The following is a 25083-nucleotide window of genomic DNA, read 5'->3' as shown; positions in this document are numbered from 1 at the left end:
TTTATAAAACAAATTGTGGAGACCACCCCCATCATCTATCAGTCTCAGCTCCTTCTCAGGCCTCTCTAGTGTTCTGAGTCTTTGTCTCAACACTTTGGGCTGCTCTCATCATCTCTGGCTCATTGCATTATCCTCATGCTCCAACTTGGTCTACTTTGTAGCAATTTGAGCTTGTACAGTTCTCTCACATACTGTTCACAAGATCAGCAAACAAGCATGGGAAGTTAAAAAATTGATTGAGCTGCATAGTGGAGCAAGCCAAGAAGAGAAGAAGCCGAAAGAAATTGAAACAGTGGCTGGAGTGAACAATGACAGTAAAAGGCCAGTGGTGGAGGAGTGATGGTTGGGTGGTTTATTTTTCAGTTAAAACTGAAACTGCCAGTTACCAGGGCATGGTGGGTGGGGAATGGGTATTTGCAATCACGGTTTTTAAGTTGAGAAGTTCTCATTGGAGCTTTCTGTAATAAAATATATGGCCTTTATACAAAAAAACAATTGGCATTGTACAGCCCTATTTTTTCCATTTAAATTTTTTATTTTCAAATACACTCTTTAAAAATAAACACACCCTTATGCAGAAAATACAAGGAACAGTATTAGGAAGTTCAGATTACAGCAAAAAATCCTACATCTAAACTGTTGGGCATGCTTTTTCATTTCCAGTAACATGATACCCTAAGTGTCACTAATTACATAGTAACTAGTATGTAACTAACATGAAAATGTTTAATTGTCTTTTTAAATTTCCAACATGGTTTCACAGCAACTTGCCCCTTATCATTCAAGGGTAAAACTATAGCCCTTTTCTGTCCAAATGTGACCACACCAAAAGTACATGTAGAATCTGCCAGAACCAGGATCCACTACACCAGAAAGAATACTTCACCAAGGATTCACAGGTTTTTAATATGTAAGGGGTCTTTATTTTGACCAGTCACACTAAAACCTATGAAAATGACTTGCACAGCCGGCAAGCTTTGATGATATTCTCAGTGTAAAGTAATAGAATTCAATCTTTTGCTTTAATACATGACATGTTAACGAGGATTGCAATCCCCCTTGGCAAAACAGACCTAGCTGCAGCTAGAAGTATACCCAATTAAATCCAGACCACAATAAGAGAGCTCTGTTCTTCTGAATAAAATATAAATCCCTGGACAAAAAGGAGAAGGCTGCCAATTTGCAATAGCTTTCCCCATCACAGGATCTCTGGCACATATACAGGAAGCGGGAAAGCCAGGTGCAATCCCTACATTACAAGTTAGTTAGACAGTAGTTACAGCACAACCCGTTACTGGACTTTCTTAATCTGTGCCTGGGCTTTCTAGCAGGGGGGAGAGTGTGTCTGACATTTCTCTCACTGGCTAATTATTCCACTTGTACAGATCTCCTCCCTCAGGAGTGCACAGGATGCTTGCTAAAGGAATGTCAAAGTTAAATTTTGTGTGTTCAGATGCATTGTTGCTAAGAAAGTGGATTTATTATAAACAGACAAAAACAGATAAAGAAAAATCATGGCTGGCTTTTAAATACTGGTAGCAAGATGGTTTTAAAAATCTGTAAGTAACATAGATAAATGAAAAAGGCCAGTAATCAGACACTAAGATTAATAAACATTACTTCCAGATTTGTTGTTTTATGTGACAGCACAGTAGAATGGTGCTCTTGGCTGCCCTCGTTTCACTGGGTTCTTGCTTTGTTTTGTTTGGGTTCTTTTAGTATTTTTAAATAAGAAGGCACCCAGATTTCTTCTTTCCTCGCCTGGCTTGCAAGGCTGCTCTTGTAGCCATTTCAAAAACTTCTCTCACACCATCTTTAGTCTTTGCTGAACACTCCATGTAACCGAATGCACCAATCCTGTTTGCCATATCCCGGCCTTCCTCAGGCTTCACTGGCTCCTGTGGAATAGATAAAAAAGTACATAAGCCCTCAGGCATTCATAAGCTAGCGTGTCATACTAGGTAAGAAACAATATTGGATGCTCAATTGTCTTGTTATAAGAGCACCGGGGATATTCAGTTATCCTGACCAATACATTCTTGCATTTGGTTTCTAACCTGGGAGGCTGTTTAGTGCATAGCAGTAGATGAACTATTCCACTGCATGCAAAAGGGTTAGAAAAATTACATTTACAAAAGCACTCAATGTGAAATACATTCACCTCACTCATGACTTGCTTGTTTTAATGTCAAAAGATACTTCTCATCACACACATAGAATTAGTCTAACATATAGGATCATCATTTCCCCAGCAATGTCCTGTATCAAACAAACCAACACACTATTTGTAAAGTTCAAAAACTAGAAATTGCCATTTCAGTATGGAGTTGCAACATGGACAATTACTAACAGTTAGTTCTTTAGTTGGATCAAAGGCCCTTGGCTTTATGCAGGCTCTCAATTTCTTGCCAATGTGACCTAGGATTGCCAACTAGCTCAAGATTTTTAGGACAGGTTGATCCAGTCATGGTTTTACTTCACCTCATGTAGTGACTTGTAGTTCAGATTTTTTAAAATTACATTCCTTAAGAAAAACAAGGCTGCAATTCCCTGAATGCAGCAAGGTAAAGCCAGGATCCAGCAGGTAACCCTAATATTGCCATTTCTGAGGTGGAAATGAAGCTGCGACTATAGATGAAATGAAACCTGGAGAAGAGCAGAGTAGTTAAGATCATATTTAAGTAGTGGAGATGGATATGAAACAACTCAAGGAATACAAGTACTGTACAGTTTCCTAGATTGTATTTTTTTTTTTGTTTTAATTGTTGGACATTCTTTTATAAAAGCTGATGCACATGGGCTTCTAGCTATTACATGCACATTATAGACTCCTGAACTAGAAAAGACATTTCCTGGCCTGCTCAGAAGTGCCAATGGCCAACCTTGAAATACCTGGTATCTGATCATCCCAGCTCTGTGTTTGCATAAGAGAAAGCACTTCTCCAAAAGCCCTCAACATAGCAGAACTAAGAGCAATTTAATCTCTATGTTTTTCACTCACACCAATTTTTATCATACCATGGAGATATGGTTTCATATTTTCTCTAAAAGTAATTCAGTATTGCTCTTTACAAAGGCACAAGTGGTTCAATGAAATAAAAGAAGGCACCCAGAAGGAAAAAAAACATTGAGAATTTGCTTCCAAAAACTTTTCTGGTTTTTGAAGTATAATATTCTCCATCAAAAAAAGGGACATAAAATGATTGCACAATTTGCACATTCTGACTTGCTAGCCTTTCTGCTGAAAGACCATCTTAGTTATTTTGCATTGCCTGTTAGTTGTTGGGCAAAGGTGATTTGTCAGTGCTGCCAAGCACATATGTGCACTCTGGTTCCATTAGAGAAACCTACTGGCAGGAAGAGAGGACCACAGCCAGACAGCTGGCAACAGGGTCAACTGGGGATACATTAGGAGTTACTACTCAAGAACAGGATCTTGGAGTCATTGTGGACAAAACATTGAAATCGTCAACTCTGCGTGCAACAGCAATAAAAAATGCAAATAGTTAGTAGGCCTTATTCAGTTTTTGTATTTTTTCAATATATGTGGCATTAACTGACATATTCATTTCTGGTGTTTTGGATTAATGATGTGAAGTATGTTCATTATTGAAAACCCCTTGGGGTTGTATTCTGGTACAAGAAAGGCTGTCAAGAAATATAAACAATCATTCAAAAAAATAGTCCAAAGCCCAAAAAGCCCATAACACCACTTCAGTGTCATGATGGTCCTTAAGAGGTAAAAGAATATTAAGCCTTTGTGTCTTGAGAAATTTGAATTTGGATATCCAAGTGTACTTTTTTTTTTACAAGATAGAAATATAAACAAACATAAAAAAACAATGTTAGGAATTATTTGTAGAGGAATGCAGAATAAAAAGCAAAGAATCATAATGCCTCTGTATAAATCCATGATGTAACCACACCTTAAGTGTACAGTCCTGGTCTCCCTGCCTCAAAAAGATATCAAAACTAGAAAAGAGAAAGGCAACAAAAATGACAAATGGTATGGAATACTTCCTTATGAAGAAAGTCTTGACAGGTTAGGGTTCTTCAGCTGGAGAAGAGATGAAAGATATAATAAAAGTTTATAGAATCATCAGTTGTGTGGAACATGTAAATCAGGAATGGTTATTTACCCTTTTCAAAATAGTACTAGGGGACACTCTGAAACTGGGAGATTTAAAACTAATTTAAGAAAGTATTTTCCCAGTTAATGCAAAATAAAGCTGTGGAATTTGTTGTTGGAGGATGTGGTCAAAACCAATAACATAGCTTGGATTTAGAAAAGGTTTGTACAAATTTCTGGATAATAGGTCCATTAATTATCAGCCAGGCAGGCTTGGGATCACCACCTCTTACTGCCAGAAGCTGGGAATGAACAGGAAATGGATATCCCCATTAGTATCTGTTAGGTTCTTCTTCGAAGCAACCTGGAGTGAGCACTTTTGAAAACAGGTAGTAATGACAGCAGATAATCAAATGGTCCATCCAGCCTGCCCAGATATTTGCTTATGGTAGTAACTGCCGCTCTGTGTAGGTTACCCCAAGTGGGGCTTGATGGACCACGGGTCTGATTCAGTATGGCATGTCTTATGTTCTTATACACCAAGAAAACAAGGTAAGTATAATGGATGTAAAGGTTCCAAAGCTGCCAAGAAAAAATGTCTTATGAACTGGCAGCAGTGGCAGGAGGTACACCGTACGGCTGTCGAAAAAGAAAACTTAAAAAACCTATTTACATGACTGAAGGGAACAGACTGGAGCTCAACCATGAACAAATCCTGCCTGCATAGGAATCTGAAGGATCCTCACAAAGAAGAGAAAAACTGATCTGTGGGTTCCACGGGGAAAAGATAAGTCTAAAGGGGCCCCGATATTGACATGTGATATTATGGAATACTGCACATGTCCAAAGTTTCTAGAAAATCTGAAGTTCCATTCCAGGCTCCATATGATCATGTCACCCATGTGTGAGGGCTGCCATGCTGCTTATCCTTTGAGAAGATCCAAAGAAGAAAAATGTAGAGATTACTTACCTGATAATCTCGTTTTCCTTAGTGTATGCAGATGGACTCAAAACAAGTGGGTATAGTGTGCTCGTGCTAGCAGTTGGAGACGGATCTGACGTCAGCACGGGTACATATACCCTCACAGGAAGTGCAGCAATTCAGTAATCTTCCTTGCAAAAGCTTTACGGATATATGTGTAACTGACCGATCGATTAAATGAACAGGATTACCCTGACCGATTGATAGTAGCTGGAGACCGCCAGTGTTCTCAACCGGAAGGCGTCGACACCCGACAGGGTGGATGGCCTATTATAAGAAAAACATGGCTTACCGTGAGTCGGTGAATCCCCATGTATGCCGGCAGCCGGGCGGGATGCTGAGTCCATCTGCATACACTAAGGAAAACGAGATTATCAGGTAAGTAATCTCTACATTTCCTAGCGTGTAGCAGATGGACTCAAAACAAGTGGGATGTACAAAAGCTACTCCCGGACTGGGCGGGAGGCTGCCCGAGGTCCGTTCAGGATTGCCCTCGCAAATGCTGTGTCCTCCCTGGCCTGGACATCCAGACGACAGAATCTGGAGAAGGTATGGAGGGAGGACCACGTCGCCGCTCTACATATTTCTGCAGGCGACAGCATCCTGGTTTCTGCCCAAGAGGCCGCTTGCGCTCTGGTAGAGTGAGCCTTGACCCGTAGAGGCGGTGGTTTTTCCGCTTCCACGTAGGCTGCCTTGATAACTTCTTTGATCCCGCGGGCGATGGTTGCCCGTGAGGCCGCTTCCCCTTGCTTCTTCCCGCTGTGAAGGACGAACAGGTGGTCCGTCTTTCGTACTGCTTCTGACATTTCCAGGTATCTGGACAGCAGCCTGCCGATGTCAAGATGGCATAGTATTCGACCTTCTTCAGACTTCTCCAAACCTTCCGTGGTAGGCAAGGATATGGTTTGGTTGAGGTGGAATTGTGAGACTACTTTGGGTAAGAAGGAAGGAACCGTGCGAAGATGAATAGCCTCTGGGGTGATCCTGAGAAACGGATCACGGCAGGACAGCGCTTGTAGCTCTGAGATGCGGCGTGCTGAGCATAGGGCCAGCAAGAACACCATCTTCAAGGTTAACAAACGGAGGGACAGGCCTCGAAGTGGTCTGAAGGCGTGTCCCGCTAGGAATTCCAAGACTAGGTTGAGGTTCCACAGGGGCACTGGCCACTTCAGTGGCGGGCGAATGTGTTTGACTCCTTTCAGGAAACGTGAAACATCTGGATGTGTGGCGATGCTGTTGCCGTCACTCCGGGGACCGTAGCAGGATAGCGCTGCCACTTGAACCTTGATGGAATTGAGGGACAAACCCTTCTGAAGGCCATCTTGCAGGAAATCCAAATGATAGGGATTTTAGCGGCATGTGGATCGGTGCTGTGAGTTTCGCACCAGGCTTCAAATACTCTCCAGATCCCTATATATGTTAGTGATGTGGAGAACTTGCGCGCTCGGAGGAGTGTATCTATTACCGGCCCCAAGTATCCTCTTTTCTTCAGTCTAGCCCTCTCAATGGCCAGACCGTAAGAGAGAATTGAGCTGGATCCTCGTGGAGGATGGGACCTTGCCGCAGCAGGCCCCTGTGTGGAGGCAGGGGAAACGGAGTCCCTTCCAGTAGTCTTCTTATGTCGGCGTACCAGGGTCTTCTTGGCCAGTCCGGGGCCACTAGAAGAACTAGGCCTCTGTGCCACTGAATCTCGTGTATAATGGCGCCCAGCAGGGGCCATGGAGGAAAGGCATATAGCAGGATCCCCTGAGGCCATGGCTGTACCAGGGCATCGATCCCCTGGGATAGAGGATCCCGCCTGCGGCTGAAATATCTCGGCACTTGAGTGTTGGACCTGTCCGCTAGTAGGTCCATGCCCGGCGTCCTCCACTGATCCACAATCATCTGGAAAGCTGCGGGCGACAGCTGCCATTCCCCTGGATTTAGGCTTTCTCTGCTGAGGAAGTCTGCCGTGGTGTTGTCCTTCCCGGCGATGTGGACGGCGGAGATGTCCTGGAGATTTGCTTCCGCCCAAGTCATCAGGGGGGGCTATTTCTAGGGATACCTGTTGGCTTCTGGTTCCGCCCTGTCGGTTGATGTATGCCACCGTGGTGGCGTTGTCCGACATCACTCTGACCGCTCTGTTTCGAAGTCTGTGGGCAAATCGCAGGCATGCTAGCCTGACTGCCCGTGCCTCCAGTCGGTTGATGTTCCACCTCGACTCTTCTCTGTTCCACCGCCCTTGGGCAGTGAGTTCTTCGCAGTGTGCTCCCCATCCGTTCAGGCTGGCATCTGTAGTGAGCAGGGTCCAGGTTGGGGAGGACATTCTTGACCCCCGGCTCATGTGGCCGGGCTGCAACCACCACTGTATCTGATTCCGCACTCTGGCTGGTAGAGATAGGTGTAACGGTGTAGTTCTGTGATCGCGGGCTCCACCGAGATAGGAGGGCGCGTTGTAACGGTCTCATATGGGCCCGCGCCCATGATATCACCTCCAGAGTGGATGCCATAAGGCCTCGGACCTGTAGGTAATCCCAAGCTGTGGGCCGGGTGGTGCTCAGCAGGGCCTGTAGACGATTCCGGAGCTTTGCTCTCCTCTTGGGGGTCAGACTGACCTCGTCTTCCTGGGTGTCGAATCGGACCCCTAGGTATTCCAGCAACTGAGAAGGCTGTAGGGAACTCTTGTTCAAGTTTACTACCCATCCTAGGCTTTCCAGAAGAGCTATCACTCTGTTGGTTGCCTGGTGGCTCTCCTCCGGTGACTTCGCCCTGATCAGCCAATCGTCCAGGTAGGATTTCTTCTAAGAATTTAGTCGTTATAATTTGGAAAAACGCTCAGCGAGCGTAAGGTAGCTCCAAACTGCTTTGGAGACGGAAATTACTGAATTGCTGCACTTCCTGCGGGGGTATATGTACCCGTGCTGACGTCAGATCCGTCTCCAACTGCTAGCATGAGCACACTATACCCACTTGTTTTGAGTCCATCTGCTACATGCTAGGAAAATGCAGCTCTTTACTCCCTGGAAAACTGCTGACCTGAGAGTTTAAAAAATACTCATGCTGCTAGGATAGGGCAGCTGGTAGAGTTCCCAGGTTTGCTGCTGACCATTTCTCCGATCACTCTGAGCAGCAGGAGCCAACAAACATGTTCCATCACTTCTCTCTCTCCAGCTGCTCCTGCCTGCATCAGACAGCTGACAGTAACACCATTCTTCACTTTTGGGTTTTCCATGGGTGGCTATGCAGCTGTCCAAGGACCTCTTCAAAACGTCAACAGCAAGAGTCGATCGAGAGTGCTCCAGCTGCTTTCTCTTTGCCTCTCTCAGTGGCAAGCTCACTGACATGAATCCCAAAGCCTCTTTCCCCTACCTAGGTGATGAAACACAATTAACAAAACCAAAACAAAAAATCCACATCAGAGAGCCACAAGCCCTCAACCAGCTCAGGGCTCAGTCACTCCTGCAAACTGGGACATCCAACATAAAAGGGAAACTACCCCAACAAGAGTAAATATAATTTTAAAAAAACTTGTTTTTTCTTATTTACAGTACCAGAAGTTACCTACCTACTGAATAGCTAATAGGCACTGGATATTGAAGGAAACGGCACAGGCAGGATAATAAACAGCATGGGGGCGGGTGGGGATGAGTTTAAGAGATTGCTAAAAGAGTGGAAGACTGAGAAAGGATCTGGGCCAGAGTGTGGAGAAGTAGAGGCTGGGAGAGTGTGGGGGAGAGCACAAGAGAAGCTGGGGCAGAGAGAGTGTGGACAGAGGCTGGGCAGAATGTGTAGGGTAGGCATGAGAAAACTAGGTGTTCTGGGGCAGACACAGCACTTCCATTCATACGTTCTAGATTTTTAAAAAAATGTTTACATACACCTCCTCTTCAGAAAAAGCGGAGTGTAACTTTATGCAAATATAAACTCAGCCAAATTATCTGAATATTTTCAAAGGGAATTTGAGCACACAAGTTCACTTTCGAAAAAAAGTTAGCTTACCCTTAAACAAGGTTTTCCATATACAACAGGATGAATTAGCCATGACATGTGAGCGAATTCATCCAACGGCACTAAACAGACCCATCTCTCAAAGCTCAGTAAAAGACTTATTGAGCATGAGCAGTAATTCCTGCATGCGCACTGCCTCATGAGCCCCTCAGTCCATTTCAGAGTTTATTAAGCTTTAACAACATAGTTGACTCTCCAGGGAGGCGGATGGGAAATGAGCAATGCTAATTCCTCCTATGGAGAACTCTGTTTACAGGTAAGCAAACTTCCTTTTCCCATTGACAAGCAGGCCTCAACTTGGGAACCTGAAGTTGAGATCTGTACACTGAGCTCTTACTAAGTAAGCAAAACCCAGCCCCACCAGTAGAGTGTGGACTGCTATCATCCCTTTATCTGCTGTCCAGGCATCTGATGATGGGAAAATACATTTTTTCCTCTTGGTTTATGATGGGGGCTGGTTCACATTTAGTTCTTCATGTATCATGTAGTTGCCAAAGCGCAGACAGTTCATATTGTGAACATTGAGATGTTTCCCTGATTGGGGGGGGGGAGAGAGAACATTTTGATAATTTCTCAGATTGGCATGGGGGCTGAACAAATTCAGGACTCTAATGATTTCCCTTATTGAAGCAGTCACAATCAGGAACTTTAAAATGCACAATTCTTTCATAAGTCTGGATCCAAAAAGATGTACGTATATCAGTGCTTCATCTACTTGCTGATGGAATGTCAGAATGGCAATAGAGGTATACTTTCACAGAGGATATACTAAAAAGACAAAGAAAGGGAAAACAAGCAGATGAATAAGACCCTTGGGCTACAAGTCTAGAAAGCTGACCTGATACCAGGCTGAAAACATCTTCCATTTGAAGCTATAAGACTTTCTAAACAAAGGCTTCCTGGCGAGATCAAGACATCTTCCACTTCGTTTGGAAAGAGCAGGGAGGAAACTATTGAGCATTCAACATCTGTGCTGTGAAGGACTAAAGAGGAAAATTTGGATGGCAGGTGTTGTCCATCTTCTTGCATGAGGGATGGAGAAGTCCCTAATGATCATAGGCTGCTCGGACAACTAGATGAGGTAGGGGAATCACTCCTGCTTTGGTCATGCTGGAGCAATGAAATTCTTTTTTTTTTTCATTTCATTTATTACTTATATACTGCACCAATCAGACTAATACAGCTACCCAAGGCGGTTTACAACAAACTTTTAAATATAAGAAATTAAAACAGTTAAAATAAATTAGAACCATGTAAACATTAAAAAATAAACAATCAGAAAAGTAAATGGGAAATTGACATTCCTTCCATCTCTTTACCTCAGTTCACATAACTGTTTTAATTAATCATTTGGAAAAAGCTAAGTTTTAACTTTCTTCCTAAACAATAGTTTGTTTCCAAATGAATCTCCCTTGGCAAGAGATTGTAAGGCTCCATGCATCCAACTGAGAACCTTAATTTATGACTTCCTCCTTTACGTACTTCCTTCCTTGATGGAATCTGCAACAGGCCAGTGTTTACTGATCTTAAATCCCTTTTTGGGAAATATGCCAACAGTTGCATTAGATACCCAGCTCCTTTATCTCTCAATGCCTTAAAAATCAATACAGTCACTTTAAATTCAATACGGCACTTCACTGGAAGCTAGTGAAGTTGATGTTACAATGGGGCTGCACTACTTCTTCTTGGGCAACCATAAATGATCTTTGCCATCATATTTTGTACTGAAAAATGTATTTCTGGCAAACCCAAAAACAGTGCATTACAGTAATTCATCAGATGAATTGAAGGCACACTCAGTAAAGGCCATAATTTATGCAATTGTCGTAGTTTCAAAAAAGCTCTTTGTGACACTCCAGCGATACGCTATCCCAACTCCGAGTAACCATCCAGTACTACTCCTAAATCTTGTACCTTCTCTATTACTCTTGCAGTTCCAAAACATTCTCTAGATTGTCCTTGCAGTTTAAAACAGGATTGGTTGATATGCATATAGAAGAATGGTATTCAGTACAGTAGAAAAGCATTGGGAGCTGAACTGAACTTGCTTGGAAGTATTGATTTTTCTATAGCTCTCCGAAGCAAAACAAGTCGACTGTTGGCTGATCCCACTCATTGATCCAAAGACTCTGCTGAAATGATCCACCAGAGTGTTTAGGGTTTCTGGAAGCTATGTCACTTACAGATGAACTCCATGACTGACATTCCACACCCAAATTCATAAAGCCGCCTGATGGAGAGCAAGAGAGCCTATGCCTCCTTGCTTATTTACAAAAAACATGACTACTTCATTGTCCACCTGAAGGAGAAAGAAAGCTTTATAGCATATGAACAGAATGTACCTCTAGGAAAACTGTCCGTTAAGGACCATATCCCCTGGGTTGAGGCCACACTGCTATGAGCTCCTAAAACCCTGATGGAGGTGTCTGTTGAGTCATTTGAAGCAAAGTTCGAAATGAGGCTCACATCCAGGACTAAATAGTTTCAATAATCACTGAAGGGCTATTTTCATTCCAGTCACCAAGATGTGATGGAATAATGGTTGTCACAGTTGGTCCCACGGACATCAAAATCCCCTTTGTTGATTTCTTGTATTTAGGAACCTTCATTTTTATTATTCTTTATTTTTCCCTGAATTTATCAGGGTTTATGTTGCGCTGATGGTGGACCCTTGGCCCAAGGTGGGGTTGGTGCTACCCACAGGGCAAGCCCTATGGGTCCCCACAGTCGGGTGGCAGAGCAGGCTAGAAGACAGAGGTCAACTGGAGCTTCGCCAATACCAGCCCACGTTCCCCTTAGATTGAGCCCTCGGGTGGCAGGGCCGGCTGGACTGGCCTCCGTGAGATGACTCCTAGTTGATGTAGACAAGGGTATGCCAGAGACCAGCAGAGGTATTGGAAGGCTGAGGCACTCCGGACGAGGCAGGGTTCCAGAGACCCAGACGACAACAGGTACAAAGGAGAACAGGGGGCGTCCAGTAAAGATAGGCCGAAGCCTGAGAGGCCAGGTCTGTAGGAGACAAGAGGGGTCCAAGGCAAGCTGGAGTCAGGGCAGGCGGCAGGAAGGCACAGTACCAGGAGCGAAGCATAGGTCAGAGCGAGGAAATAGATCAGACGTAGACTAGATGAGCCGGGGTCAATACCAGAGAATCAGTCCAGGCATAGTCCAGGCGATGCAGGGGTCAGTATCAGAGAATCAGTCCGAGGAACGAGGAGCAAAGGAACACGCAGGGACAGGAATCAGGAACAAAGTACAGGAGCAATTGTGGAGACCTGTTGCCAAGGCAGGGAACAAGTGGCTGGGCCCTGCCTTTTATACAAAGGCCCAGTGATGTCATCATCTAAGGGCATGGGCTATTTTCCTGCCGCAGCCCCTTTAAAAGAGCACAAGTTGCGCGCGCACATACGCGCGCCTAAGCCAGAGCCCAAAGGAAGGCAGCATCACTCCACGGCCCGAACAGGGAGACCCGCCAGGTGCCAAGAGGAACTGCGCAGGAGTCAGAAGCAGAAGAGGTAGCTGCAGGCGCTCGGGGATGGAGGCGGCTGCCCACCATCGTGAGCGAAGGTGAACCGGAGCTGGCAGCTGAGCTCCAGGGATGAGTAGGCCCGGGCGTGGGCCTTGCATGACCGGGACACAACAGTTTATTATGACAAGAACAAAAACAAGAGAAAATTGGTTGGAAAAATGGCTCATTTTTCCAAGTAAATACTGGATTTACTTCAGTGGACAGAAGCTAGGACAATAAAATATTAAGCAGATTCTCCCACACACCAGCACTTCTCTCTATCCCCATCCCGTCTTTCAGGACCCTCTCAGCCCCCCCCCCCCCCCCCCCAAAATCTCCCTCTCCCACCCTCCACCCCTCCCCACACTGCAATTGCATTCATCTTTACCAGTAGTAACTCCAGGCTTCTCCTCTTTACTTTGGTAGAATGCTTACTGAGACCTCCCATGCTCAGAGTACTGCATCTCTACTTTTGTGCAGGGCCAGAGAGCCTGTTGGGAAGTGCTACTAGTGGACAGAACCTTCTTCAAACACATTTGTGAACCAGACAACAGGCAATTTATCTTCTTGGGGGTGAGCAGGTGGGACCTGAAACATGGCATGGGTTTTAGCCCACACTGGCTTCCAGTGGCTGGAGGCCTTAAAACACTCCATCACAATGGCAAGTTATTCAATACCGAACTACTAATATTAGTAAGTAATACCTGAAGATACACAGTCCATGCCTCCAGAAAGTACTTCCTGCGTTTCATTGGCTGGCCTGTAGCCATTTTTTCCAGAAACAATGTGGAAAGCATTCCTTCATACCCAAACATTTGGAGCTTCATCAGATTTCCACATCATGAGAATGTTCTTTTTCCCCCAACAACTCAGGCCTTATGTACAAGAATCCTGTTACCTTGAATATGAAATGACATGGGGTCATCAAAAAGAACCCCTTCCAGGTGGAAAACAATATTTTGTCCAAGAATTAATTCAAGGAAATCTTTAATGCCATTCCAGAACCTTTTAAATACTTCATAGGTCCAAAAAACATGGCCAAGTGTCCCCCTGTTGATCTTACATCTTTGACTTATATCAGTTGCTGCATAACTCGATTTAAAGGCCCTACCCGAAGATATACACACACATTTTAAAATTTTAAATTACATTTCCCTTAATCCCGCATTAACTATTAGAGTTTTAATAAGTTTAAAACCTCCACGCAATTGGGCAGCTGTAAACCTAATAGATAGATCTCTGTTCCACTGATCCAGCAGAGGACCAGATCCAAGGGGCAAGCGAATGGTAAGAAAGGACTTATACAGTCTAGAAACTCTCACTCACTTATAATCCCTAATCTGAAATTATTCCTCAAGACAAATAGAAAAGGCCTCCATCAAATGAGAATGTCCCAAGCCTCCAACATAATATCAAAGTTGTAGATAAACAAAAAAAAATCCTTAGCTGCCAAACCAAATTCCTGCTGTAGTTCTATGAATGTCCGCAGCTTCCCATACACACTTAAGAACATAAGAAAATGCCATACTGGGTCAGACCAAGGGTCCATCAAGCCCAGCATCCTGTTTCCAACAGTGGCCAATCCAGGCCATAAGAACCTGGCAAGTACCCAAAAACTAAGTCTATTCCATGTAACCATAGAGAATAGCCACTGCCATTAGCAAAGTGAACTTAATAGCAGGTAATGGACTTCTCCTCCAAGAACTTATCCAATCCTTTTTTAAACACAGCTATACTAACTGCACTAACCACATTCTCTGGCAACAAATTCCAGAGTTTAATTGTGCGTTGAGTAAAAAAGAACTTTCTCCAATTAGTTTTAAATGTGCCCCATGCTAACTTCATGGAGTGCCCCCTAGTCTTTCTATTATCCGAAAGAGTAAATAACCGATTCACATCTACCCGTTCTAGACCTCTCATGATTTTAAACACCTCTATCATATCCCCCCTCAGTCGTCTCTTCTCCAAGCTGAAAAGTCCTAACCTCTTTAGTCTTTCCTCATAGGGGAGTTGTTCCATTCCCCTTATCATTTTGGTAGCCCTTCTCTGTACCTTCTCCATCGCAATTATATCTTTTTTGTGATGCGGCGACCAGAATTGTACACAGTATTCAAGGTGCAGTCTCACCATGGAGCGATACAGAGGCATTATGACATTTTCCGTTTTATTCACCATTCCCTTTCTAATAATTCCCAACATTCTGTTTGCTTTTTTGACTGCCACAGCACACTGTACCGACGATTTCAATGTGTTATCCACTATGACGCCTAGATCTCTTTCTTGGGTTGTAGCACCTAATATGGAACCCAACATTGTGTAATTATAGCATGGGTTATTTTTCCCTATATGCATCACCTTGCACTTATCCACATTAAATTTCATCTGCCATTTGGATGCCCAATTTTCCAGTCTCACAAGGTCTTCCTGCAATTTATCACAATCTGCTTGTGATTTAACTACTCTGAACAATTTTGTGTCATCTGCAAATTTGATTATCTCACTCGTCGTATTTCTTTCCAGATCATTTATAAATATATTGAACAGTAAGGGTCCCAATACAGATCCCTGAGGCACTCCACTGTTGATCTGACTAAGTTGCGTGATCTCCTTTGCTGCCCAAGAATTAAAGACTTGGGTCCCCTACATATAACCACCATTAAAACTGTTTTACATCTGTGCCATTCTGTTATATAAGACTCCTGGGCTTCATATTTTGTAAGCTGACAATCTGTTGATTGGTCTCCAACTCTGGAGGAATCCTAGATAACTATGTATTTTATTCAGAATTTGTATGCTGATTCCTATCTTTTTCTTGACAGGTCTGTGTCATGGTTAAGGGTAGCATGAAGGGGGAAAGGGAGGGGGGGAAGATGTCTCAACAAAAAGTTTTTTGGTTGCTATTACCTTTATTTTTAGAAATGCATATTGCACAGTGTTTGTACTTATCTGTGACCAATACAAATTTTCAAATAAAAAAAAGAGAATTAAAGACTGCATATTGAGTTCCGGAGGTAAAGTTCAAATTACTTTGAATTTGCAAATAGGGAAACAAAGTAAAGGAATGTCCCAATTGCTCACACAGATACTGGCAGGTTTTCCTCACTGCTAAAAACAAAATCTGCAGTTTTTATTCTAGTCTGCAGTTTGACACTACTTGCATGTAATAAGAAACAGAGATGTACCGGATGGAAAAGATGTCTCTCTCTCTCTAATGGAGTGAAATGATCAGAATCCAAAAACCAATCCTGTAGATAGCGCAGCTGGCATGCTTAATTGTACTTTTTCTAGGTCTGGATGCCCCACGGCTCCAGCCTCCCAAATACCCATAAATTGGGTCAAATGGAATCGTGGCCTGCATCACTGCCAGAGAAATTTAGACATCATCTGCAGGTCCTTTTTTAAGATATGTATTGGCAATAATTGCAACATATACAACAATTTTGGAAAAATGAACATTTTAAACAGATTAACCGTTCCATCAATGATAAAGGAAGAGGTTGCCAATGCTGCAGCTTGGATTTTAACTGTGCAATAAAGGGTGGGGCATTACACTGATATAACTTAATAGGATCTGACGGGAGAAAAATACCTAACAAAAAAAGAGCCCTCTGTCCACTGCAGGGGAAACTCCCATGTCCATAAGTTCCTCACTCATGGGAAAGGCACCATGGCCTCTGATTTATTGAGGTTGAGTTTCAACCCTGAAAAGGACCCCAAAAGCAAAAACACCTGCATCAATACCCTCAACGAATCAACAGGATTTGCAACAGCTTTTTAATCAGCCTAAAATTAGGGTGAATATCAGTTTAAACCTTTGGAAATATCTGTGAATTTAAGGCTTAGAAACAAAATAATTTTAAAAAATGCTGAGCAGAAAGAACTTCAATAACTACTAAGAAAGGAATAGAATATATAGAATGTGTACATATAGGACTCTCCCTTTAACATGTCCATTTACTTACCTCCCCCCCCAAAAAAAACATCCTGCTCACAAATACAGAAGTTGAGCTACTAGCTAAAAAGAATCTTATTGTTAAAAAAAAAAAAAAAGTGAGTTAAGGACAATTTTAATGAAGGTTACTGCATTATGAGTAATAATGTGCAAGCTAAACAGCTTTATATCTTGTTCAAGTCATTTGCCTCTGATTTTATCTAGCTTGCCCTTTATACCTCACCATGAATGTATAAGTACTTCAAAATAACAGAAATTCTTCTCCTTAGAATGACCCCTTGGCCTTTACAAAAGTCACAAGACAATCTTATAGTTCTTTTGCTGTCCCATCTCCTGTGCTTGTAAGATGTGGAAACTGAAGGCGTATGAGTAGTAAGTGACTGGATAAGAGCTGTAACTGACACAGACATTTATTTATTTATTTTTATATACAGACATTCGATCTGAGATATCACATCGGTTTACATTCAGGTACTGTAGGTATTTCCCTATCCCCAGAGGGCTTACAATCTAAGTTTTGTACCCGAGGCAATGGAGGGTAAAGTGACTTGCCCAAGGTCACAAGGAGCGACAGCAGGACTCGAACCCTGGTCTCCTGTTCATAGTCCACTGCTCTAACCACTAGGCTATTCTCCCTCCCTTCCATTATTTCTTAGTTTAACCTGTGCCAATTCAGTTACCTTTTAGTGTACTGATCTGCGTCCAAAATATGTTGTGTATTTTTCTTTGTCATGTCCAACAGAAGGAAGTGTTCTAGATATCACTGACTATTTTCAATAGCCTGAGCGGATTTTCCCTCAAGTGTGGTATCACTGACAAAAATCAATAGATCCGGGCTTGCGTAGTATCATGTAAAACACTTTTTGAATGGATCACAATATATGCAGAGCAAGGGAGCAAGGACCTTTACTCCTCTTTGGAAGGCAACTGTTTTAGCTTCCATGTCCCTCCTCTCCATGTGCCATAATCCCAAAAGCAAAATATATGTGCAGTTTGCTGTGGAAGAGACCTCACCTGTTTCATCTTGGCCAGTTCCCGCCGTGTATGCTCATCATTCCTCAGGTCCTTCTTGTTCCCCACCAGGATAATTGGCACATTGGGACAGAAATGCTTCACCTCAGGAGTCCACTTCTCCGGGATGTTTTCTAAGCAATACATCAAAGATTTAGCACATCCTATTATCTTCACTTCAACACAAATACAGGCTTTCTTTGCATATGTTTTCATGAAAGATTATTTTTGCTTGTTCTTATAAGCGTTGCAACTGGAGTTTGACACTGCATTAACACCGCAGAGATTACTAGGCATGTATCACACATCAGCCATTTGGCATACTTCAACAATAAAACACAGAAACAGAATCCAAGGCCAGATAGGGACTTTAAGATCCATCTACCTTGTTCAATTTACTTCCTGGTGCATGGCACAGACGCCAGCGAATCTTTTGCTTTCCCTTCACATCTTTGTGGCTACTGCTTATCCCATGTTCTTGATTTTCTTAAAACTATGGATTTTGTCCTCATCACATCCCCTGAAAGGTCATCCCATGTATCCACTAGCCTTTATATGAAGAAAAAATGTCTGATTCTCAGTCTCCCCCTTTTCCGACTCATATTGTGACCTCTTGCTCTAGAGCTTCTTTTCTACTAAGAAGTGTTTGCTTCTTGTGCATTATTTACATGCTTGTAGTAATTCAATCTCTCCACCCCTTAGGCAGAAGTCCCCAAATCATGTTCTTGAGGGTCACAAAGTAGTCACTTTCAGGATTTCCATAATGAATATACATTATTTGCATACAATGGAGCCAAGGCCTGCAAATATATTTCATATATATTCATTATGGAACAACTGAGAACCAAACCATTCTGCTGCCCTTGAGCTGAGGGATCAAGGCTCACGAGTATACATATTTAGGCTCTTAAACCTCATCTCAAAAGGCTTTTGATGCAGATTCTGCCCCATTTTTGAGAGCCCTTTTCTGGAGCACTTCTAATCTATATATCTTTTCAGAGGTACAGCCTCCAGAACTGGACATACTAAGATTCAAACTACCTGTAGAGTAGCATTATTACCAGTTTTCTTCCTAGTTATACTTTTCCCTACACACACTAATCATTCCTCTGGCTCTGGCCATTGTCTTGTTACACTATTTTGCTACCTTGAATTCATCAGCTCTGAGCCTTGAGGTCTCTTTTCTGCTTGGTGGACATTAGTATCTCGCCCACCCCGTGAACTGTTCTGCATTTGATTTCTGCACCTTAAATATCTGACCCTCCATGTTTTGAATTAAAACTTTGCTTCTAAGCACTCAATCACTCTACGAGCTCTCTTAGATCACTTTTTGTTCTATCTACTCCCTCAGGAGTATCCACACAGAGATCTTAGTGTCACTTGCAAAAATAAAAACTTTTCTTACTAATCCCTCTGCAATATTGCTCAAGAACACATTAAGCAGAGCCAGCATCAGGACAGATCCTTGAGGCACTCCATAAGCCTACCCCTTTGAGTGAATACCATTACCACTACCTTCTGTAATCATTCAACCAATTTCTAATCTATGCCACATCCCCAATCTGCTCAGATTATTTAAGGCTCCTATGTAAGATAGATTTCAGCAAATATTTTCATACTAAGTATATCACATCCAATGCATGCTCTTAATCTAATTCTCTGGTCACCCAATTAAAGAATTAGATTAGATCTGTAACATGATGATCTTCTGGTAAAAACCATGTGGCCTCAAATCCTGGATTCATAATATTCCACAAACATGTCTTTTAGGAGCATCTCCTGTAATTTTCTCTTCACAGAAGCCTAATTAACCAGCCTGTATTTTTCCCAACTTCCTTCCTATTACCACTTTTATGAAAAGGAACATCTACCTTTCTCTAGTCTTGTGGAACCATGCCAATCTCTACACATCTACTGAACAAATCCTGTAATAGACCATGCAGAACCTCTCTGGAAACTGCTTTGAACCTTTCGGCTAGGCGATCTAGAAAATTTTTTAAATAAATCTCAAAATGTATCCCTGTAGTTTTGTCTGCTTTTAGTACTGCTAGTTCTATACAAAAGCTCTTCTCCAATCGCTTCTTCAGTGAAATCAGTGCTTCCATTTTCTGACATCTTCCTCACATTCCTGGTCTCTTCTGCCAACTTTCTCCTTTCACCAAAATAACTGGGGGAAAAAAAGTCTTGCCAACATGCCTTACTGCCTTAACTCTTCTGCTCGTGCCTTTTCTGTTCACTTGAATATGTAGAAATATGATTTACATTTTAATGTAAGAATGTCGGTATATAAAAATTCTAAATAAATAAATAAATAAATAAATAAATAAGGGTCAAACAAAATGTAAGCAATAGTTTTTTATTGGACTATTACTCACAACTTGTTTATCTGAAAGAAGCAATAAAAATAAGGATCAACATTCTTCTATATGCTCCTCTTTGTGAGATTCCTTGTACTACTTCCTGAATGCAAATCTTTTATTAGTTCTTACTTTTTCAGCCACCTGTTTGGAAAGCCATATTTGTCTTTTCCTCTTACAATTATCTACTTTAACATAAAAGGAGCTATAGTAAGGGCAACTCTTATTTAGCCCACTGCTTTCAACTTCAATATCCTCCTACCCTGCCAGCAAGCTAAGGTACTCTTCTATTTTAACAAAACTGGTACTCTTCAAAGACAGGACTGACCTCTCCGTTTTGGTTCTTATATTAAAACAATAACATTTGATAATCACTGAATATCATCAGGTGACCACTTACATGGCCATTAGAAGTATTTTCAGTTTTAAGTATCACATCCAGTATCACCCCATTTGTCAGCGAGCCCGTGCTCTCTACCTTCTAAATGATTCTGCAAATAGAGAGTTCCAATCGACCACCAGATTAAAATCAACACCTTCTCTTTTCATTACTGACTTAGATCTTTATCCACCTGTCTTTGCCAGAGGTCTATAGATAACTCCAAGGTAGATGGAAGTGCCATTGAACCTATGTAAGGTAACATCTCCTTTACCTCATACACACCACTTATCTGTTACTTTTATTTTCATGTAAAATATTGCTACTTGAGGTAAGAGGGGAGCCAAGATGGCCACACGCACTAAGTCTTAAGTCTGAGCTCTCTTGAAAGATCTGTTATTTTCCTTGGAAGAATGCCCGCAAAGAGGAAGGGGAAAGTACGGACTTACCCGTCCGTGTCAACCCCTTCTACAAGTCTTCAGCCAGAGATAACCGGCTTTATGCACTCAACAGTCCAACAAAAGAGAACCGAGGAAGCTGATGTGCGTGACAGTGTGGGAGAGCCATTTGCGCCGGCAGGGGAGGTGTCTCTAAGCCCGGAGGAGAGGCAACCGCCTATGCAGAGAGCAGATGAGGAGACGAGGAGTGGGGAACCGGCGATACTTCAAACCGGTACTACTCCAGAGAGCCCCTTATGGATTCCTGATGGTATTGATCCAGGACCCTCTACATCGAGTCCGGTGGAAGGACTAAGAACTGCGGGACTAACAGAAACCAGTGAAAGGCTGGAAGGAGGTATGAATGCAGCAAATATCTGCAGGAAGGAGTTAATAGCCATTCCAACGCGGCCTGCACAGGTGACTTTAGACTCTCTTTGGGATTTCATGACTGGGATGGCTACTGCTATAAATTCCTTGAATGATAAAATGGAACAATCTAGTTCACAAAGTTTTCAAAAAACTGCTGATATACAAAATCAAGTCGATTTCCTGAAAGGTAAAGTTAATGGTTTGGAAGAGAAAGGCAATGAGTTTCAGCAGTATAAGATAGCGGCGATTAAAGATAGTGAGGTGTTATCCAGACGTATGGAATTTCTTGAAAATAAGTCCAGACATTTAAACCTACATTTGACAAATTTCCCCAAGAGTAGTGGGGGAGATTCCCTACACTATTTTAAAGAAATTTTTGCTGGAAAAGCTGGGAATAACTGAAGGAAATTTTCCATCTATTAATTCTTGCTTTTTTCTTCCTTCATCAAGACGTATGGAAAGTGCCAGCAATGTTCCCTTTGCAGGGAATTTGACAGGATTTTTGGAAGATTATACCTTAGAAGTGATTAATAGGGGAACACTTCTGGTATCGTTTATTACAACTAAGGATATCGGCATGGTGATGAAATCATATTTTAGGAAATATCCAATAAACTTCCATGAAGCAGCAGTGAAAATATTTCCTGATTTGGCCCCAACCACACAGGTCAGGCGTCGGGGTTTTTTAAACCTTAGACAAGAGGCTGTAGGGCTGGGTTTTACTGTTAAAATTTTGTTTCCTTGAAAATGTTTCCTGACAAAGGGTGATGAACGTTTTGTGTTTTTCACTTCTGATCAATTAAAAGAATTTATAGATGCCAGGAAAATTAATATCTTAACCCAGTAAGATTGATATGGACTGTTGTAACGTGCACCATATAAAGAGTTATTCGGTTAATCCTTTTTTTGTTGAACTTCCTTAAAAGATTTCATATCTCCTCCTTATAAAATATTCTGCTGGGAGGGGGACTTAATTGCCGAAAAGTGATATAGAATTTGTTTAAACACTTGTGTGAATACTCCAACTAAGTTATTTTCTTACATTATGATAAAAAGTTTTTCAACAAGAATTATTGCAAAGTTAGGAGTAAAGGAATATGTTTATGATATTAAGAACCCACAGTATTTCTTTATAAGCAAACATGATTTTGTTTATGTATTGAAAAATGAATAAAGAATTAAAAAAAATATATTGCTACTTTCCCTTTTCTACTTACAAACTGTTGCTACTTTCCCTGTTCTACTTATAAACTGTTGCCTCCAGTTTCCTGCAGCAGATTTTTCAAAATTGTGGCAAATTTGCATAATTCTGAATTTAAACAATATTTTTTAAATTTTATACAAATAAAATCAATTTGACATTAAGATGGTTAATATTAAAAAAATAAAAAAAAAAAAATTGAAGAAACTGGATAACCCATCCAATTAAATTTAGTCTGATAAGTTACCCTGGATATTCAGTGGGATAAACGTCCTACTGAATATCCCTAATTAAAGGAATCTATTTTAAAACGGATAACTTTTAATCTAACCAAATCACTTTTGAATATCGATGGCTATGTTTAAAATTATTTGGCATTATGTGGCTAGATAATTTTAGCCTTATCTCAACAATATTCAAAGAATATAGCTGGTTAGGTGGAGATGCAGTTTAAAAAAAAAAATGTTGCAAGCCTAGTGGCCTATCACTGTGTGCCCCCGTCTCTACCCAAAAACCATAAGCCATGCCCCTCCCCACCCCAAACCGCTTAAGCTTATCTTTGAAAAGTTTAATTTTAAAGGCCAGTGCTGGCCTTTTCCCCCTTCCCCAGGCCTGCTAAAATTAATCCAAAATTGTACAAGGAGCATCATTCCCCTCAGCCCCAGTCTTTACCCTCATACCTTACTAGTACCTTGCAATTCAAATATCTTCAGCTGCTACTGTTAGCTTATGCTTCCAGGGTTGATCATCTAGTAATGCTGGAAGCACTGGACCCAGGTCATGATAGTAGCCTACCACCATCCAGGCTAAAGAGATACGACTTGCAAGTTACCAGTGAAATGCTTCCAGCAAAGCTCCTCCAACTATGCTTGAAGCACTAAGGCCTGGGTCATGGTAGGCTGCTAACATCATCCAGGCTGAAAGTCTTATAATTTTAAGGTACCGGTGGGGAAGAGAGGGGGGCCCAGGATGGGGAGCAGGTAGGGGGGGGGGGGGGGAGGCTGGCACCAGCCCTTTAAAGTTACTTTTTTTTTTTTTAAAGATGAGTTTGAAGGGTTGAGGGCTGCAGGTTCAACCCAATGGAGTCCTGGATGTCTAGTTTGTGTAGGGGGAAGGCACAGCAATAGGGCCACTAGGCCCATGACCATCTCATTAAAAAAATAAATAAAATAAAAAAATAAAGCTCCACTTAATCAGCTACATTCTTTGAATATAGCTAGTTAAGCTAAAAGTTATCTGGGAACACACTTTAGACCTACTCTCTGGCACATCTAGAGATGGTCAAGTAGCTCCAATATTTAGAGTCAGCCAAGAAGTTACCTTGTCCCTGCCCTGGAAAGCCTCAAACATGCCCTTTTCTTATCTTAACTCAGCTGGATAAATAAGGATATCCAGCTAAATGGCTTTCAACATTGGCCCCTCCGTCTCTAGTTAATTTATATGATTCTATTTTTTGGGAAAAGGGATCTTAGTGATGGTTCTGGGAAGAGATCTGATGGAGAAGAGATCTGGGAGATCTCAGAGAATATTGGAGAAGAAATCGCTGGATAGAGGTGCAAGATGAGGGGACAATAGTAGGGAGGAGGGATGAGTCACTTACACTCCTCTTCTCAACACCAATCCCTTCAATCAGAGCCACTCCAATCCTCTTGCCATACCCCTTTCTGATGATCTCACTCACACTCCAAAGTCCCTTCTCCTCATTCATAATTCCCACATTTCCCCTATGATCACTTTCTTCTTTCTCCACACCCTCTCCTCTGATCCCCCCTCTGCTCTTCTGATCTCCTCACTCATAGGAGCCACCCTCATTGATTCACTCACACATATCACAACTCCAATCCCTTTACTAATTGTCCATTTTCCCCCCCAAGCACCCAGAGCCTCTCGTTCACTCTTGCCACTGCACTCCCCATCCTCTGATCCCTTCACTTATCTTCCCATCTTGGCACATCAAGTGGCATGCTTCCTGGGGCTGCCATCATGCTTTGAACTACATGGGATACCTCAATGCTGTGCAGTTTGAAGTGTGACAATAGGCTGTAAAGCAGAGGGGGGAGGACACAACTTGACACACTACACTGCAGTGGGAGACACATACTGGGTCACTGCCATAGCTGCTGCTCCTATTAATGCTCTGGCCCAAGTCTCCCATAGTGAATTCCATATGGAATAATGAATTCCGCAGGAAGGGCTGGATCTTGCGACCATTCCCACAGTATTTAGGGTGACTAGGAACACTGCCCCTGGTTCCTCCATCATACACATTCCATTGCCCCTGTCCCTTTCTCATAACCCTCTGCAACCTCTCTCACTACCATCCATATCTCCTCTTTCCGTTATCCCCGCCCCCCAGCCACTCTAAATAAAAACTCCCATTCCATTCTCCACCTTACCAGTTCTAATCATGCAACAAGGACCAGGAGAGCAGTAGCAAGTCGACCTCCTCCCCAACTACCACCTGGAAGCCAACTGCTGTTTTCAATTGTTGGACTGTGCAGTGTATCATGTGGTTGGAAGCAGCAATCGAGCCTAGGTAGCAAAGTAGCACACAGCCAACCCACTGCTGCTCTCCTCCTTGTCAAGTGATCATCACATGAGGGACAGGGAGAGTAGGGAAATCAGGAAGGAATTTGGTGGTGGCAGCTGACCAAGACCTGACTGCATTCACCTCTGTGGTCAACCATGGTGATTCACAGCAAATTCCACAGGAAAGGGCAGTTTCTGCGGCCTTTCCTGCTGCTGCGGAATTGCAGGAGACAACAGGCCCCAATTATAGCTTGGTATTTATTTATTTATTTAAAGTCTTTTTTTATACCGAAGTATAGCAA

At 42.4% G+C, this 25083-nt stretch overlaps 1 protein-coding gene across 1 annotated transcript in view; it reads right to left on the bottom strand.

The window, feature by feature from the left end:
* Positions 1–514: 514 nt before the first annotated feature.
* The window catches only part of RHOA (ras homolog family member A), a 103906-nt gene continuing 79337 nt past the window's right edge, over positions 515–25083 (bottom strand). Inside the window, exons 4-5 of the mRNA XM_029599627.1 lie at positions 17510–17640; positions 515–1898 (exon numbers count right to left, since the gene is read on the bottom strand). Coding sequence (XP_029455487.1) covers positions 1725–1898; positions 17510–17640 — 305 coding nt within the window. The 3' untranslated portion in view covers positions 515–1724. The remainder of the gene's footprint in view (positions 1899–17509; positions 17641–25083) is intronic.

The sequence above is a fragment of the Rhinatrema bivittatum genome, chromosome 4 (assembly GCF_901001135.1).
Source record: "Rhinatrema bivittatum chromosome 4, aRhiBiv1.1, whole genome shotgun sequence".
NCBI lineage: Eukaryota > Metazoa > Chordata > Amphibia > Gymnophiona > Rhinatrematidae > Rhinatrema > Rhinatrema bivittatum.
Note: the sequence above shows the minus strand (reverse complement) of the source record. Positions and strands in the feature narration are given on the sequence as shown.